Source organism: Epinephelus lanceolatus, chromosome 10 (genome assembly GCF_041903045.1).
Source record: "Epinephelus lanceolatus isolate andai-2023 chromosome 10, ASM4190304v1, whole genome shotgun sequence".
Lineage (NCBI taxonomy): Eukaryota > Metazoa > Chordata > Actinopteri > Perciformes > Serranidae > Epinephelus > Epinephelus lanceolatus.
This window is the reverse complement of record NC_135743.1, coordinates 6,088,277-6,106,976: the sequence shown is the minus strand read 5'-3', so window position 1 is coordinate 6,106,976 and position 18,700 is coordinate 6,088,277. Positions and strand designations below refer to the sequence as shown.

The 18,700-nt window shown below is 39.5% G+C and overlaps 2 protein-coding genes across 2 annotated transcripts in view; both read right to left on the bottom strand.

Moving 5' to 3' along the window:
• Positions 1-997: 997 nt before the first annotated feature.
• LOC117266007 (uncharacterized) lies at positions 998-10,236 on the bottom strand. Its single transcript, XM_033640918.2, has 6 exons — positions 10,158-10,236; positions 8,413-8,480; positions 6,572-6,866; positions 6,156-6,310; positions 3,727-4,006; positions 998-1,695 (listed from the first exon to the last, which is right to left on the bottom strand). The coding sequence occupies exons 2-6, from the start codon at positions 8,474-8,476 to the stop codon at positions 1,539-1,541; spliced, it is 951 nt and encodes a 316-aa protein (XP_033496809.1). The 5' UTR covers positions 8,477-8,480; positions 10,158-10,236; the 3' UTR covers positions 998-1,538.
• A 3,398-nt stretch (positions 10,237-13,634) lies between these two features.
• The window catches only part of LOC117266005 (uncharacterized), a 30,928-nt gene continuing 25,862 nt past the window's right edge, over positions 13,635-18,700 (bottom strand). The window contains exons 10-12 of the mRNA XM_033640912.2: positions 17,168-17,322; positions 16,158-16,437; positions 13,635-14,119 (exon numbers count right to left, since the gene is read on the bottom strand). Coding sequence (XP_033496803.2) covers positions 13,969-14,119; positions 16,158-16,437; positions 17,168-17,322 — 586 coding nt within the window. The 3' untranslated portion in view covers positions 13,635-13,968. The remainder of the gene's footprint in view (positions 14,120-16,157; positions 16,438-17,167; positions 17,323-18,700) is intronic.

Here is an 18,700-nt window from a genome sequence, read left to right as displayed (position 1 = left end):
CATTGAGAGCCAAGAAAGGACGTACTTGTAATTATCTTCAAATGCCACATGAGCGACAGGCTGGTAAACTCTAGTAAATAGTCTGTGCCAGGATGTTTGGCTAGCCAGCAAAAACCATAATCAGCCGTGTGTCTGACTGGATGGCGGAGCTGCTGAATGGATTTGTGGAGTTAGTTGCAGCGGTGGCTGTTAGCAGTTAGCTCCCGTGTTTGTAAATCAGCCCTTAAACCTGTCAAACACTGCTAGAGAAATGACAGTTTATAAATGTGTAGAAATTATTTGTAGTTGTAGAAAACCTATTGATTAAAAGTAATCTTTTGTTTCCTATCTGTGCAGCCGAGAAAAAACTCTTGTAATAATACAAGAATAAAGTCGTCCCAAGAAAAAGTCATAATATTACGAGAATAAAGTTGTGATATTATGAGAAAAGGTGGAGACACCGGCTCCACGTGGCTGTGCGAGCTGCGCTCCGATTACGCGCGCATCTCCGGCGATGAATTTTGGAGTCGTTTACCGACACGCCTCTTCATTAATAAAGAGCACGGATGAAGGTGAAGTCTCTGCAGCAGCTGAATTGGTGAGGTGTTTTTATTTGAATTCATTGTGAAGCAACCCTTACTTGCACTGAATTGGAAATATTTTAGAAAAATACACTGAATTACAAGGCTTTAGACAACAGTGCTCTATTGTAGACTTAACATGTAGGTTATAATAGGTCGTGATCTAAAGTGGGCCAGTCTGAGGCATGAAACTCCATGGCTGAAAATGAGTCCCACTCCGGCCCTGCCTCCAAATGTGTGTGGAGGCAACACACCTGAGACAAAGAGCAGCTGCCACAAGCAGGTTCATCCTCTAACCCATTCTGTCTGTTGTTGGTTATTTCCTTAAAAACTACGACTTTATTCTCGTAATCTCCGATTTTCTTTTTCTTCAATGAGGCCCTAATACTCCGTTGTACAGCCCAAATAAAGACACATGTTAAAAACTGAAAACATGATTCTTCTGTAACTCCACATTCTTTATTTGTGTTTAAGTTTAATCAAGTGTGTTTTGATCCAGACCAACATGTAAGGCTCTTTTAATGATTTAATTCTATTTCAGAGACACAGACACAGCAGCAGGCAGTGACAGTACAATCACAAGTTCAGCATTAAAGAGCAGTTTAAAACAGCATTAGAAAACAGATCAATTATGAAACACACGTAGGCTGCTGTGATAATGTTTTTATTATAGTAAGCTTAATTCAAACATGATTTAAACTGGTTTACCAGAGATCATGTAAGAGCCAGTTTATCTGACTAATGCCATATTGCTATTGTCTAGGACAAACTTAGCTCCATGTTGCACACAATGTGATTGGTTATTTATCATGCAGTCAATGCAGCAATCAAATTAAAGCTAAATATATTATTTTGGTTTGTCTGAGTACATATAACAACACTGGCTTTTTTTTTTTTTTTTTTAATAGTTTTATTTAACAGGGACCATGTGTTATAAACATTAATCTCGAATCACAAGAAGGCTTCATTCTTGCTCTTTTAAAGTGAATCCAGGAAAGAGCCATAGACCTCCACCTCACACAGAGAGAGGTACTCCGCTCTTCCAGGGATAAATATGTTAACATAGCGGCCTTCCAGCCCATTACAGTCGAATCCACGAGTAGCACCTGGTGGGATGCTTGTGATCACGGCACACCTGGTAGAAGAAGAAGAAATGTCTTAATTAACTCAGCAAAGCCTGGCTGAAGGAAAAGATCATTTTCACCACGTGTCTAAATCTCAGTTCAGAACAAAGATTCCTCAAAACCAGACACAACTCAGCCCTGACCATCCTCTACTGACCAATCAGACTGCAGTGTTCACAGCTCCACCTTTTAGTACCAGATCTGTGTGCTAGGTACCCCAACAGAGGGGGGACCAAACATGGGGACGGTACGGAATGGTTCTGTTGGTACAATCCACAACTTTTTACAGTGGAAACAGAAAAAAAGCGTACTGAACTGAACTGAACTGAACTGAACTGAACTGCTTGGTGGAAACGAGGCTTTACATACAGGTCTCATCCTCACAGTGTGTTGGTGTCAAACAGTGGGTTCCTGATGCTGCTCGATGTATGTCACTGACACACACACAAACACTCACTGACTGATCACGGTAATTGCCGCTGGTGATTTAAATTATAGTGGCGTACTTCTGAAGATCAGATTTGAAAAAAAAAAAAATGTTTATGCTGTTTCATTACTGTTAGAGATGCAACCAAGTATTTTTCTTTCCTCATTCAGATTTAAGGAACTTTAAATTATATTTAGCTACAAAATATCCCCGACAAGCTTGAAATTAGAAAGCATTTACAGATATTGCTATGGAAATGATACACTGTCTCATCAGGTTGCATTGGTGTAAACTGGCAGGTTTCCAGAACGTTGTAGACTGACACAAGTATTCACAAGTATTCTTTGGTTTGGAACTGGGCTTCATTTGACTTGTAATAGACACTGAGGGTTACACTGGATTTGTAGTCCTGCATGTTTAGTTTGTAGGCTGTTGGTGGCAGATGTTTTTATCAGGGCATCATTATAAGTATTGATATTTCAGGATTGTCTCTCATGAATGTCTCTCTTTAGTTCATGTCACAGAATCACAGTGAAGAATCCTCCATAGCACCCTTTCTTGAGAACCAGTTTGTCCTATTTTTTTCTTATTGCTGAGATGTAAATTGTGACCTCAGTGACTTTAGACAGATCCTTAACTGTAACCCAAGGGTTCTCGTCCACCTTTTTATACCATTTTTTTTTCCACCTCTCTTCATCTTCAGTACTCTGAGAGCACAGATGAATGCAGGATGTTTCACAATATTTTTTTGGCGCAATTAACCACTAACTACAGATTTCTACTCATTAATGAGAATTTCTGACTTGTAGTGGCTTTATTAGGTCATTTGTGGACGGGTTTTCATATTTAGATTGTTCAATAAATAAAAATTATTCAATTTCGGAAAACAATAACTTTGATTGTGAACTTTTATCTGTATTCTGTATTCATTTTGTCCCTGTATGTGCACGTTTTTTGAAGTATTACAGATACAGACGAAACCTAGCCGTACCACTAGAGATCATAGGGCAGTGCAGTGAAGTTCAAGGTTTGTAATCTATCTATCTGTATTAGTGCTGCACGATTTGATAAAAATGTGCGATTTTGGTGGATGATATCGCGATTTGCGATTGCAATTACAAGTTAATAAATAAATGGTATCATGAGTCTTCTTGCTTGATTCAGTGTTTCCCCTACATTATATCGGGGGGGCACTGGCCTGACCTGACACAGTTATTGTTATGGACGGTGATGCGAAATCACAGTAGAGAAATGTTCCTACTTCTTGGATTGAGATTGTTTAGAACATCAATATAAGTCATTAATTTATAGTTGTATAGTGCTAAATTATACAATAACAATTTCCACTATGAGAAAACACAGTGGAAATCCCACAGAGCAAAGAAAGAACTCCCAAATATCAATTTCGGTATAGGTTAGACTGTAACATACAATCTGCTGTAACATAAAGATTGGAGATGTGGTGTTATGATCAGAGCTTCAACATTTTAATCCCAAATAACTTAAATATTTATCACCAAAGAGAAATTATTCTTCCTCCTGTAGCATTAATGATTTTCATTTAAATTCCAGTTTGAAGACTTTTTAATATTGTAATGAACAGGCTGTACACTACCTGGGGTTGTTGTTGCCGTTGTTTTCGAGAGAATCTCCGATGCGGATCTCAGCTCCATTCAGTCGTTCCCAGTAATCAACTCGGTTGGTTACATTAACAGAAAAGACTTTTGTGTGTGTGGGCAGAACCAGTCGCCACCAAGGATTCACGTCGTTGTTTGTGTGACTGCAGGACGCCTTGATCCAGTTACCGTCATGATACCCATCAATGGCATTATATGGAGAGCCAAATTCATAGAGTGATGACTGTGAGGCTTTTCCTTGGATTGCCAGGTTTTCTCCTGCAAAAACAATAAAATATCAGCACAGATACAACTTTTTTATGTTTGTTAGTTTTTTGTCTAAGTGAAAACATCGATCCCTGTCATCATCTTTAGGATACGCTTTTATTTTGAAAGTCTATGTCACCATCAAACGGCAGGCAGATGGCAGGCAGCCCAGAGAAAGACGATGAAGATATAATTACAGTATTTATATGCCCGCCGCAATATTCATTGCCTCATAGAAGCTCAGTTTTAGTAAGTTTTCCAACTTTTGCCAAGAGGGAACTTTAGATATTGGTCCCTAGATTATGTTCACCCAGTTTCATGCAAGTCGCTCAAACTTCCTAGGAAGAGATCGATTTGAAGTGTTTTTCAAAAAAATTCAAAATGGCGGAAAATCTATATGACCGGAAGTTATGGGTTCTTGAGGCAAATGTGTTCCTCATGAGGAGAGACATCTCTGTGCAAAGTTTCATGTCTCTACGACATACGGGGCATGAGATATGCCCATTCAAAGTTTGCAATTTCAATCGGTTGCTATAGCGCCCCCCTTTGGCCAATTGATGTAATATTGCTTCATTGGCATCCTCCCATGACCCTCTACCACTGTGCCAAATTTCACATGGATTGACCAAGGCAGTGAGGAGAACAACGTGGAACAGACACACAGACACACACACTGACAGAGTTTTCGTCATTATATAGTAAGATTTGTTAAGATATGAATGGAGAAAAGTCTGGTAGCCACTAGGCTAATTTATGCAATGTAAAGATGCATAAGCTAATAATGAGTGACTAACAAAAACAGTTGACAAGTCTTTGAATCCTGACAGATATTATTGAGCTGAATTGAATTCTTTGGTGAAATGGCTGTTGGGAGAAGTTTTCCTTTTGGGCTTCAAGCGAGATAGGCCTGAAGTTTAATGAACAAGATGATGGTTTGGGTTAAAGTTAAAACATTTCTTCCAGAAAGGACTGACAGAAAGCCCTGAAGACTAACTTATCCCATGTGCTGTTTTATGTGTGTTAGTGGAGTCCGTTTAAAGTAAACTTTACTGCACTTGAGTGGTTACAGTTATTTACATTATTTATGTGTTTAATCTTTTATGGCCAAAAGAAAAAAGGAAAAGGATAGCCGCTTCTGTAATCGATTATGTTAAATGAGCAGAGGATATCATCTTTTATTTATGCTCAACATTAGATACATGTATGGACACAGATGGAGCCTTTTATCTGTATTCTGTATTCGTTTTGTCCCTGTATGTGCATGTCTTTTGAAGTGTTACAGATACAGACAAAACCTAGCCGTACCACTAGAGATCATAGGGCAGTGCAGTGAAGTTCAAGGTTTGTAATCTGTCTATCTGTATTAGTGCTGCACAATTTGATAAAATGAGAGATTGCAATTTTGGTGGATGATATCGCGATTTGCAATTGCGATTACAATTTAATAAATAAATGGTACCATGAGTCTTCTTGCTTGATTCAGTGTTTTCCCTACATTATATCAGGGGGCACTGGCCTGACCTGACACAGTTATTGTTATGGACAGTGTGTAATTGACCATCAACAGGCTGCTGTTACGCACAGTCACACACGCTGCTCGCACAGCAGCGCAGCACGGCACTGTACACACACTAAGTTGGAGCGTAGCCCGTGTTGCGTTCATGCATTGTCACATAAATGACAAATTCCAGCGTGTGAATAGTCCATAGCACAACACAACACCAATGTAAAGTGGCACCTTGTGGGACCTGCAGGCAGGATGATCTCTGATCTCTGTTATAAAGCCACTGATAAGTACTTCTCGGTGAAGATTCTCTGTCATCCAGGTCATGGTAATCTTAAGTGCTATAGTATAGGCAACTGGACTTGCTTGCGTTGCTTGAAGACGTTTCGCCTCTCATCCAAGAAGCTTCTTCAGTTCTAAATGACTGGTACAGACTCTGAAACTAAGAGCTCACATGTGACCCCAACGACTCTGCAAGGGTTCCCACCCACACAGGGTTTAAAGCCTGCACCTCCATATCAGTCATTTAGAACTGAAGAAGCTTCTTGGATCAGAGGCAAAACATCTTCAAGAAATGCCTATGATATAACACTTATGATCACTGATAAGTACCTATATAACGCAGAGATACAACACTGGTACTGCTCAAACTCTCACCAGTTGGGGCACGGTACCCATAAACCTCCACTTCACAGAGTGTAAGAATCTTGTTTGAACCAGGTAGATACACAGTCACGTAACGTCCCTCCACACGACCGCTGACAGTCACAGTGTATGTCTCCCCTGCAGCGATTGCAGGAATGGTACCAACCCTGAATAAGCAACAGAAAGAGAGAAAGCAGCTTAATAATGATGTTCAGTATCTATTTTGGAGTTTCTCAGTGATGCAGACAGAAGTGTCCTACTTAAAGAAACAGGTCTGTTGTGACTGGGCTGACTGGACTGAGGTTGAAGGTACACACATTACATTTCTCTGAAAGAAATAAAGGTACAAAATTCTAGCTTTAGCTGTTACTTTTTATATATACTGTATCTTCTATAAATATGTTAATGAATAATCAACATGCACTCACAGTGGGTTTGCGGCACCATTGCCTTCTAAAGAGTTGCCGATGTGAATCTTTGCCCCTTGGATCCTTTCTGCACAGCAGTCTCCTCTGTTGGTGATGACGACGGAGGTGACGATGTAGGACTCCAGCAGGTCCACTCTCCACCAGGGGTTAGTCTGTTGTGCAGTCGCAGTACATGATCCATGGAGATAATTGGTATCACGGTTTCCATCAATGGCATTGTAGGCAGCCGCAAAACCAATCTCCTGTCCGTTGTAGCGGGTTGATTGAGTTGCTTTGCCACGCAAGGCCACATTTCCTGTGAAAGAAATACACACATTTTTTTTTAGCTCCCAGCTTAACGTTGGCTAATGCATGCTAATGTAGCCTTGAGCCTCTAACCTCAATCAGAGGTGAGGCACAGCTTTAAGGACCAAGCACACAAAACGGACTTCAAAGAACTTGCGGCGACGGAGGCCCCCTGCTGCATTGTTTGACGTTGCTGTGTTATGCGCCTGTCTGAGAGGAAATAACTCTCCACACCAGCACACAGCAGTCATCTGCAATCCTTATTCAAAAAGGGAAAGACCTGTCTTGCCGTCCAGACACTAATCACTAATCAACCTGTAGTCACCTCTGACTTTCGCTTTCATCATTCATTTTAAATGCTAGTAGAGCCAATACACATTGGTCATGTCGTTAACCTGGTTTTAGGTTTTGTCAGATGACACCCTAATTGTTACTGTTCGTTAACTTTTTCATTGGGACTTTTAGCTTTGGTCAGAAACATGCACACAAGTGGCCTGCTGGAGGTCATTTTGTAGGGCTCTGGCAGTGCTCCTCCTTTTCCTCCTCACACAAAGGGCTGGTTTCCTGGAATCCCCTCCATGCTCTTGAGACTGTGCTGGGAGACACAGCAAACCCTCACATATGGATGTGCCATCCTGTCAGAGCTGGACTACATGTGCAACCTGATTGGGCTGCAGGTACCGCCTCAGGCTACCAGTAGTGACAAGGACACTAGCAGAATGCAAAACTAGAGAAGAACCAGACAGGAAGGATAAGGAGAGAGCAACTGTCTGTGGCCACCGCATGTAAAACCATTCTCTTTTGGGAGGTTGTCTTGTTTTTGCCTCTCCATTGTTGTCACTTTCATTTGCACCAGAGCAGCTGAAACTGATTCACAATCACTTGAGTTTTCCAAATGGTCAGATTGAGGTTTAACTGACTTGGTGTTAGACTGTGATGATTAAGTGTTCCCTTGATTTTTTTGAGCAGTGTACTAACTGCCACAGCGCGAGTATTACTAGGTACTTTTGGTTTCAGTTGCAATGGCAGCTGGTTGCTACCTGCTATTATGGATTGGACCAGCCCTTCGCTGGAGACTGAATATCTGTGTATATACTGTAAACTGCAGGCTGCTGCTGCTGTATAATGAGACCAGCACCCAAGGTTATCAGACCTCCCGATGGCCAGTCCACACCTGGCTGATGCCTTGCTGGAACTGTTTGGGATATAGAGGCCAAGAAGGGACAAAGGTATGGGGAGAGAGCCCTGTCCTCATTCTTTCATCAGTTTTGTAAACGCAGTCAGGGAATATGAATGGTTTTGCTTTTCGGAATGCTGTTGAACTTACATCAGTTCTTACAAACCAGATCCTACAAAATGTATCACATAATTTTAGCCATCATGTGTGCTTTGAATACTAACATTCTGAATCATTGTGCATTTTAATTACAGTTTTGCATTATCCATTATTTGCACAGAGCTTATTATTAAATGCCATGACATGAAATGTATGCAACTATCTCTGGTAATGTTTAATAGTAAATACATAAATACGCATATTCTTACATTTTACTTACCAGAAGGGCAAGCTGAGCACATCCCCAAGAGGAGCATCAAAAGTAAAACCACACTGTGCTTCATTATTCTGTTTATGACAGACAGGAGAAAGAGTTGTTAATAGAAGTAAAGCTGCAAATGCATAATTCTAAGCACATTTTGACTGCCAGATTCTCAGAAACATTGGAGTTGGCTTATGGTGGTGAAATGAACATTCAAGTCACGGGCAACAGCTCAGATGGACATTCCCGAAGTTGTCATGCCAATGGCACGCTCCCTCAAATCTTGCAACATCCATGGCAGTGTGTTGTGGGATAAAACTGCACATTTTAGGATGGCCTTTTTTGTCACCATATCAAGGCACACCTGTCAAGTAATCATGCTGTTTAATCAGCATCTTGATTAGGGTTGCACAACTAATCAGATTTTAATCATGATCACAATGTCTGCTTTCCGAACATGAAACAAATATGATCAGCTGCGATATTAATGTTAAAATTGCGTGCTCTGCTCGTAGAAAACTATGCTGCACATCAAAAATCTGTCATCATTACCTGTTTGGAAGCAATCAGGAGTGAACAAATCACATGCAAACAGTGCATGAGACTTGTGTCTGCACCACAGCGTAACACAACTGACTTGTTAAGCCACCTGAAAAAACACCACAGCCTGCAGCATGATGAATACATGAAGGTCAAGAAGAATAATGACGCTAACAGTACTCCACTGAATCAGTATCTTTGTCCAGCATCAACTCAGACATCCATAATAGAGCAGCTGTACAGCGCATCACAGTATCGTGACCAATGTGAAAAGAAAAAAAAACACAGCAGCGGAGACATACTCAAAGGAGATGTACTGAATTCAGATGAAGAAGAACCTTATTTTAAATCACATTGTGATGCAAGGATTTTTGAATCAGCAGGAGTGTAGCACAAGGTGAAATTGAGAGCAGTGCACTGATTTAATTTTGAGTAAGAAGTTTTAGCAGAATTTTATTTTTATTTTGATTCTTGGAGATGCACTGTGAATAAGGGTCGGTCTTATTTTGATGTAAAGATTTGTACATTAGCAGGAATGTAGCACAGATAAATAATTGATAAATAGATAATAGAGAAATAATTGTGATCTCAGTATTGATCAGAGTAATCCTGATTATCATTTTGGCCATAATCGTGCAGCCCTAATCTTCATATGTCATACCTGTTGGGTGGATGGAGTATGGACTGTTGTGCCAAAGTGCCCATTAACACGGATTTAAACAATGTGAACAAAATCTGAGAGAAATAAGTCTTTAGCGTGCACACAATGAGACTTCAGTCTTTTATTTTAACTCATAAAAATGCAAAAAATAAGACTGTTGCTTTTATATTGTTGTTGTTTTGGCATTATTGAAATGCTGAAATGTTCCTGTTCTCCAAGTATTTTTTCCTCCCATGTACCTACATTTAAGTACCAATAGGAACCAGTTGGTATTTTATAATTACCTAATTCATTAGAGATGTGAACCGTTAATTGGTTAACTGCAGAGAATATATTTCACAAGTCATGCCTGTCTGTCTATAGGTTAATGTTACTGCTTTTTCTTTTATTGCACTGTGCACCACTTAGTGTTACCAGTGTTGCTGTGAAAAGTAAGCAGCTCAAAAATAAAATGCTCACTCTGATTTCTGGGTAGAACAAATGTTTTATCCCTGGAGTCCAATGATTCAACAATTCGCCTCAGCCAGAGTTACTGTATCTTGCCAATTAGATTTTTACTTACGAGCAACGGCTTCTTCACTCTTCAAGACGAGGAACTGAGTGTCAGACTGAGCTCCTGCGTGTGGAGATAAAAACCCTTCAAACTCACCGATTTGTGTGAAATCTTTCCCTTGCAGTCGATCATTTATAAAGATCACTATCCAATCAAATGGCATCATGGAGTCTACTCCCACACACTCCTCCTCAGGTGATCTAGATTCCAGGAGTTGTGAATGAACACCCTGTGATATATTCCCCAAAGTTCATGTAATAAACACTATTTGCTCCAAGTAGGTGTTAAATGTATCAGAAGCAGGACGGTGATATTTTACCTTAAAGCCTTTGTTGTCAGCAGATAAAGCCTGAGAACGATATTTCCTCAAGCAAGAAAAATAGGAGCTATGAATGAACAAAGAGCAACTCTATATTAATTGGGTCTTTTGTGTCCTCAAGACAGTCATGGTAGTGGTGGTAGTGATAGTGATGATAGCAATAGCTGAACACAACACCTTTTGTTATGTGACTGAGAATGTCCTCTTCCAAAAGACGAGCACACGGAGATTTTTTACAAGCAGCCATTCTGACCCACATTTATGTTTTTGTGAGGCAGTGACTAGGGTGGGAGGGAAGGGAGGTGGAAGGGTCAAACAAGCACCAGACTTTCATCCAGCAGATTGATGTTTACCAAAAGTCAACGTAAAATTATGTTAACAACAAAATGTAGTATGTAGATATATGTCACTTGAGTGATTTGACAAACGTTTTAACCACGGATGTTTTTTCTAAACCCAACCACATAGTTTTGGTGCAACTGCGACCAGTGTTCAAAACTGTACTTTAATATACTATACTTTATCATCCATCTGTAGGTGCACTAATTTAGGACACACACCTGTGGGTCATATTCAGATGTATGACGATATGACTCACGTGGTTGTATGGATTGGAGGACTTCTTGTATTTTTAGGCATTCAGTGTACATTAATTCCTGTTGGTAAGCACTTTGCCCTGTCATGATGCTTATCAAAAAGTTGCCGGTGTATCACCACAATAAGTGACAGACAAAGGGATTTCAGCAGTTGGCTGACATTATTGAATGTTTTTTTCAATTTCTAACAGTAAGGATACGAAATACAGGACAAACAAAAACAAGAAAACAACCACACTGCCATCTAAAGAAAAAAAAAACAGTACAGTTACCAACCAATCATAATGTGTCCACAGAAAGGTTGGGACAGAGAGAGCATCAATAGGATAAAGACAATAGATGGTCAGGGAAGGTCCAAAGGAGACATAGTGTCCTGGTATATCGAAGCACAGTGTACAGACCAATGCAAGGGAGTAGCTCAATGTGGTTAGTCAGCTTGAGTCCTCATCCTTTTGATATGTTCAATATAAGGTCCCTAAATTTTAGAAAACTTGAAAAGGCGGTTAGACAGTGTACTGAATTTCTTTGAGATGTAGACAAGAAACCATGTTATTTAGCCATTAAGTAAAGCAAGGAGGAGAGGCAGATTTCCATTCTCGCAAAATAACCCTTTTTGCTATGACTATACCAAATGTAAGAGCTTGCTGTAATGCAGGGCGACGAGTCAAAGAGTAATCAGTCCCTCACTGTCTCATTGTGATACAGGGCTATTCTAACTGTACAACTGAAAAATGTCTGCCCAGAAATTCCTGAGTTTGGGGCAAGACCAGAAAAGGTGAGCCAAGGTCCCCACACCTGATTTACATTCGTCACATGTAGCAGACAAAGTCAGTGCTGTAATGTTTCCTTGAATGAATAAAAACCACATTTGTCTGACCTTGGTGTGCAAATCTGGACAGGGACAATTCCTGAACACCAGCGATGTAAAATGTCAACTTCAAAGTGAAAATGACGACTAAAGAATCGGCTAACACTAACCTGACTGCCATGTAGCAGAAACATTCAAAACTAAGGCAGTTGTTGATCAGTTGCGGCCCCTACCAGCCTGTTAATGCCTGGTTTTATTGAAATAATAATAATATAACCTTTATTTATATAGCACTTTTCAAAACATATGTTACAAAGTGCTTTACAGAACAACTAAAACATAAAGTACACAATTCCAATACATGAAAACAATAAATGACACAACTCAGATAAAATCAAAAAAGGCTTTTCGGTAAAAATGTGTTTTTAGAAGAGATTTAAAAGAGATCACTGAATCAGCTGACCTTATTTCCTCAGGCAATTTGTTCTATAGTTTTGGTGCCCGGACTGAAAATGCTCTATCTCCCTTAGTTTTCAGTCTGGACTCTGGGACGCATAAAAGGCCTTTGCCTGAGGAACGTAAAGTGCGAGTAGGAGCATATGATGTTAAAAGGTCGGTGATATAACTAGGACCAAGACCGTGTGGTGTGATATTCGAAGGTAAGATTACTGTCAAACCAGATGCCGAGGTTCCTTGCAGTGGGCTTGACGTATTCCGCTAGAGACCCAATAGACGGCATCAGTTGATCCTGACTGTGCTGCGATCCAATAACCAAAACCTCAGTTTTTGCCCCATTCAACTGGAGGAAATTCTCCGACATCCAGTTTTTTATATCCACAATACAATTTTTCATAGTACCCAACATCCCAGGATCAGTGGTTTTAACTGGTAGATACAGCTGTGTATCGTCTGCATAAAAATGGAACTGAACCCCATGTCTTTGTATTATGTGCCTCAGGGGAAGCATGTATATAGAAAATAAAATCGGTCCCAGGACTGACCCCTGGGGCACACCGTACTTAAGTGGAACAAATGAGGACATGTGGTTGTTTCCTGCAACACAAAGCCTTCTGTTTGTAAGGTAAGATAAAAACCACTCTAAAACTGTACCTGAGATCCCCACTCAGTGCCTTAGTCTATTTAAAAGAATGCTGTGGTCGATCGTGTCAAAGGCGGCACTGAGGTCCAGAAGTACTAAAACTGAGCACATACCATCGTCAGCTGCCATTAAAAGATCATTGGTCACTTTGAGAAGTGCCGTTTCAGTGCTATGATATTTCCTAAAACCAGATTGAAATTTTTCAAAAATACAGTTATCCTCCAGAGCTGTTAAAAACTGCGAGGACATGATTTTTTCTAAAATTTTCGATAAAAAAGGTAACTTGGACACTGGTCTGTAGCTGTGAAGGATGGAAGGATCCAGCCCAGGTTTTTTCAATAGTGGGAAATGCATGTGTTTGGGGAATACTGATCGTACGACTGGATAAATGAGACTGGGATTATACTGCACAAGTTCTGTGAGAGTTTGTAAACAGATATTTTGGTATAGTTTAGCTGTTGTTAAACATAGTCCTCGTTTTCTGTTACTCATAAAGAATTTTCACTGTTTTTGGATTTTCCCTTCACCATGGAGGTGTGTAAGAAAAACAATTTTTTTTATTAATTCAACATAAAAACGCATTGTTTCCCTGAAACTACAAATGCAAAAAAATATTTTGACCAATAATAAATACCAGTAATGATGAAATAAAAAGGAAAATAGGCTGTTTTAATGGTTTAATCATGTATTGATGACATACAGTTTTATCCTGCAGCAGTTGACAGCACATCCAATGTTTAGTATTCAACAGACAAGTCAACAACAGCATTAAAACATGGCCAAACCAAATATATATGCACTGAGAAATTCTGTAAAAAAAAAAGAAAAAATCCCAAAATGGAGAGGGAAAAAAGGAGCCTATAAAGTGTCCATCACATGTGCACTACTTTTTGTAAAAAATCCCACAATGCATCACTGTCACACAAGGAGATAATCAATAAGTCTACAAGGAGGTGATTTTTGATTATTGTTACGCCTTATTCAGACCTTCTGTGTCCCTAATCCAGACGGGAGCCATACACCTCCACCTCACACAGACTCAGGAACTCTTCTTTCTCTGGGATGACTATGTTGATGTAGCGACCATCGATGCCATTACATTTGAACTCACTGACACTACCAGCCGGGATACTTTTGACCACAGCACACCTGGAAGGAGAGGCAGAAATCACTTAGTTAACCCCCAAAAATATTAGTCTATGTTGCTTTAACAAGGGGCATGCAGCAGCAACAGATAAATGAGATGGAACAATAAATAAAATCATACAGACAAAAAAAAGTGTGCTTTTAGCTAACATTTAACAAACAGTAATTCATTCCACAGTCTAGGTGCCGTGACCACAAATGCATTATCGCTCATGATTTCAAACATAGGAACTGAGAGAAGAGCTTTCTCTAGCCATTACATCTGGCCAAGGGGTGCTGTGATACACCAGTACTGACAATAATCGTGATATTTAAAAAGGAATTATTGATATGTTAATAATATAATTAACATCGTGTAAATAATCTAGCGCCTCTTAATTTCTTTCCAGTCTCACTTTGTCTGCCTCCACCACCACCATCTCATTGCCTTTTCACTGTCCATTTAATGTGATTGCTCTTTTTGCTAAGTTGTTGTAGCTACAGTTACAGACTCTCTGTCTCCCTCTTCACACTCATGTTTTGAGCGTAATTAATTTAACAAAGAAAGAGACAAAACACACAATAAACAAAGCTTAAGATGAATTTGACTCGTACCATTATTTTTTTTTAAGTATATATATTAGCTATTGTGAACCAGGGCTGCCCCCTAATAATCGACCAAACGTTAGTCAACCAGAAAGGTTATTAATCGGTAAGATTTCGTTGGTTGCTTAGTAGCAGAACACAAACAAATGTGAAACTGTATTAGGAGCTGCACCTTGTCAAAATAAATCAAAACCTATATGACTGGACCATGTAGGAATTTAATTTGAAAGGACAGACACAGGAAGTGTCCATGCTTAGCAGTCAGACAGGAGTCAGGTTACAAGTGACAAGTCGTTAAGTGATTTTATCATTAACCTTTGGTAACGTATACCTATGTGATGCTTGCAGCTCGACAAAAAACCCACATATATGTGAATGTGTGATAGTTGTGTTATCATAACAGCCTGTCACAGGTTACAGCGTTGATGATTAGAGAAATGGCAGAGCACAAAGGTCCAGGTGGAAAAAAAAACAACTCAGTCATTTAGGATTTTACTAAAAGAAGGAAATCACCTGTTGATTTATATATATATAGATCCCAGGGGACATTTTTGTGTTTGGGAGCTGTTTAAATGTGTAATTTGTGGTAGATTTTATTTAGTTGAACTATTAATATTGTAACAGACCCTGAATCTCACTCTGAGTTACTGTTGTTGTTCACAAACTAAAGAAATGAGAGATCATTTTAGCTTTTACAGAATATTTGAAGGCGAACTGTAAAACTATGTCACCGTTGCAATTCTATGTTGTTAAATTAATAATTTATATATATATATGTTTTACTAATTTATTACATCGTCAAGTATATCGCCATGGCAAAAATACCCTGAAATATCTGTAATTATTTTAGGGCCATATCACCCACCCCTAACCCTTAGTTATGAGTAACGTTAAGCCTTGATCACACAGGTGTGTTATCGAAAGATTCGCCCCTGTACAGTTGTCATGAATGTTGAAATTAGCTATTGAGACCAAAATGTTTTTCTGTACAAGGCTGTAAATATCTTTATTTCTGCTCTAAAGTTGGTCATTTTAACACGGAGGTCTATGGGGATTGACTCGCTTATTGAGTCAGCCTCAAGTGGCCATTAGAGGAACTGCAGTTTTTGGCAGTTTTCTGTATTGGCTTCGTGTTTCCCTGGAGGTTGCTGCTTGGAATAGCATTATTTTTTTTCAGGTATTTTGACTTAACAGTATTCAGCAATTTGAAATTTGGACCTGATGATGATGACGCAAGATGAGACGATGTATTGCAGTTCATCCTGAGGGAAACATGAATGTCTGAGCAAAATACCACACCAATCTATCCAATAGCAGCTGAGATTTTTCAGTCTGGAACAAAGCGGTGGACCAAAAACCAGCATGGCTAAAAACATTAATAAGAGCGGCTGTAAAATATGTTGAAATAAAACATAAGAATGTATCAGGGACTTTAAATAAACATGCTGTACACTACCTGGTGTTGTTGTTGCCAAAGTTTGCAAGAGAATCTCCGATGCGTATCTCGGCTCCATTGAGTCGTTCTGCTTCTTCATCTCGGTTGGTAATCTTAACAGAATCGATTTTGTGGGTTTTGCCCAGGTCCAGTCGCCACCAGGGGCTGATGTTGTTCTTTGTGTGAGTGCAGGAGCCGTCCTCCCACTTGGGGTTAGGATTCCCATCAATGGCATTGTAAGCATTACCAAATTCATACAGTGATGACTGGGAGGCCTTTCCTTTGAGCGCCAGGTTCTCTCCTGCAAAAAGAACGCACACACAGAAATTACCAGCCTTACCCAGACCTCTTTGCAGTTATCATTATAACAAAATCACAGCAAATTACAGTTTTTATTACATGCACTAACATAAATGACTGCTGATTTTTTTTTTATTAATGAATATGTCTCAATGAATAATATATTAATGAAGGTTCATTAGTACGGTTTTGTATTTCTCTGTAATGTAGCACAGTGTTAACAATGTTACTGATACTATTCTTTCTCACACCTTCAACTCAAACCACCAAAATATATCATTTAATAATTACATTAGTATCATAAACATGCAGGCAACTCGTCGACTAATGGCCCTAAATGACGACTATTGGTCGACTAGGAAAATTCTCAGTCGGGGGCAGCCCTAGTTATATCTACTGATAATTAATCTGTTGTGCCAGCATGTATGGTCAGAATGTTTGTAGGTGCTGAAACACACCCTGCGGGAATGGGCGGGAATACATAACACACGGGAGCAGGCAGAAGCGGGATAAGGAAAACCATCCTGTTGTGGGCTCTAAATGTAAGATTCTTGATAAAGGCAGGACTTACCACCGTTTATATGATTACTAAAGTTCCTTAAATAAAAATGTGGCTTCTAAACCCGTTCAGTTATTATTATATATGATTTGTCTTTGGCTGCAGTTTACAGGCAAGATAAAAATCACAGCATACTGTTCATATTTATTTATGTACTAGCTCAGAATCTCACCAGTTGGGGCACGGTACCCATAGACTTCCACTTCGCAGAGTGTAAGGTACTTATCGTGACCCGGTACAACCACAGTGACATAACGTCCCTCCACTCGATCAGTGAAAGTCAGAGTGAACGATTGGCCTGAAGAAATTGAAGAAATTCTCCCAGCCCTAAGAGAAAGAGAAACAAAGTCCTTCAGGGTTGTAGCTGAGTGAAGGGTTGATTCTTTAAAGTCAAACTGAATATGGAATTCTTCTCATATTTTGTCAGCGAACAAAAACTGTAACAACTATACTATTTAAAACTGAGATGAAAGTGAAACATCTAAGCCAGACTCCAATGTTAAGGTTTGGTAGTGAAAATGCATGTTTGGAAGGTGCTGAGCATACCACTGGATAAATCAATCAATCAATCAATTTTATTTATAAAGCCCAATATCACAAATCAGAATTTGCCTCACAGGGCTTTACATAAATGAGACTTTGATTATACTGCACAAGTCGTGTGAGAGTTTGTAAACAGATTAGGGCTTGGCGATATAGGCAGAAGTTCATATCTCGGTATTTTCAGGACAAGGTAGCATGTAGGCTGTTCATACTGCATGGCGCAAAATGCCTCTTATTTCAGCTGAAATTTAATTATAATTTGTTTTATTACCTTTTTAATTAAGTGAATAAACAGTTTCCTTCACAAATTCAAGGTAACGTGGGGTGAACAACTGATACAAAACTGGTCATTTTATGAGTGAAGTATTCTTTTAACCTTCAAGTCTCAAGCAAGTCCCAAGTTACTGTACTAAAATCGAACAAGTCAAGTCATGTCATTCAGGTCAGGTCAAGCTAGTCACGAGTCTGTTTATATGAAATTCTGATGATTCAATAATTTAATAAGTTAAAAATGACAGATTCCTGTGCCTTTGTGGTTTTTGTAGCGATAGATGTCGTTGGATATTCTGGTCTGATATGTTCTTGTAGTTTGTTTTTCACATTGTACATGTTCAAAAACAAAACATAACTTTCCAGTTAGGGTTGTCAGTTTTTGTTAATTTTTTCTTTTGACATCCTGACACCCATGAACTGAACTAACCAATTAATTTTTAAGGAAAAAAAAAAGAAGCCAACTGGCGTTAAATACAAGAGGCTTTTCCTTTTAGTCTGCTCCATTGACTAGGTGAGCTTTAGCACTGCATTTCAAAGTGCTATCCATTCAGAGGTGGTGAACTTTTCATGTTCTGTGATATAAATTTTTCGCTTTTTTAAATTTTTTTATTTTGTGTTAGCTGACAGACAGCCGCTAGCTGGGTTAAGATGTGGAAACAAAGTGCCTACTGCTAGCCTTCCAGTCTCCACTGGTTAGCCGAGTTTAGCCGCGGCTGCTCTGCACTGCGCACCAGCTGGCTCGGGTAGAAGCTAGCTAGCAGCCCCACTCATCCAGCGGGACGATGTTGCTGCAGAAACATGGTGGCCAACTTCCAAGCACCTCCCCGTCACCTCGGTGAGTAAGTGGCTTAATTTTGTGCCACCAAAGAAAGCTAATATTTAATTTTAA

Bases quoted from the DNA above. Each gene is read 5' to 3' on its own strand.
- LOC117266007 (XM_033640918.2), bottom strand. From the start codon at position 8,476: ATGAAGCACAGTGTGGTTTTACTTTTGATGCTCCTCTTGGGGATGTGC. The intron at 6,867-8,412 runs GTAAGTAAAATG...TTTCTTTCACAG, and splicing joins GTGCTCAGCTTGCCCTTCTG to GAAATGTGGCCTTGCGTGGC. The intron at 4,007-6,155 runs GTGAGAGTTTGA...TTGTTTTTGCAG, and splicing joins TGGGTACCGTGCCCCAACTG to GAGAAAACCTGGCAATCCAA.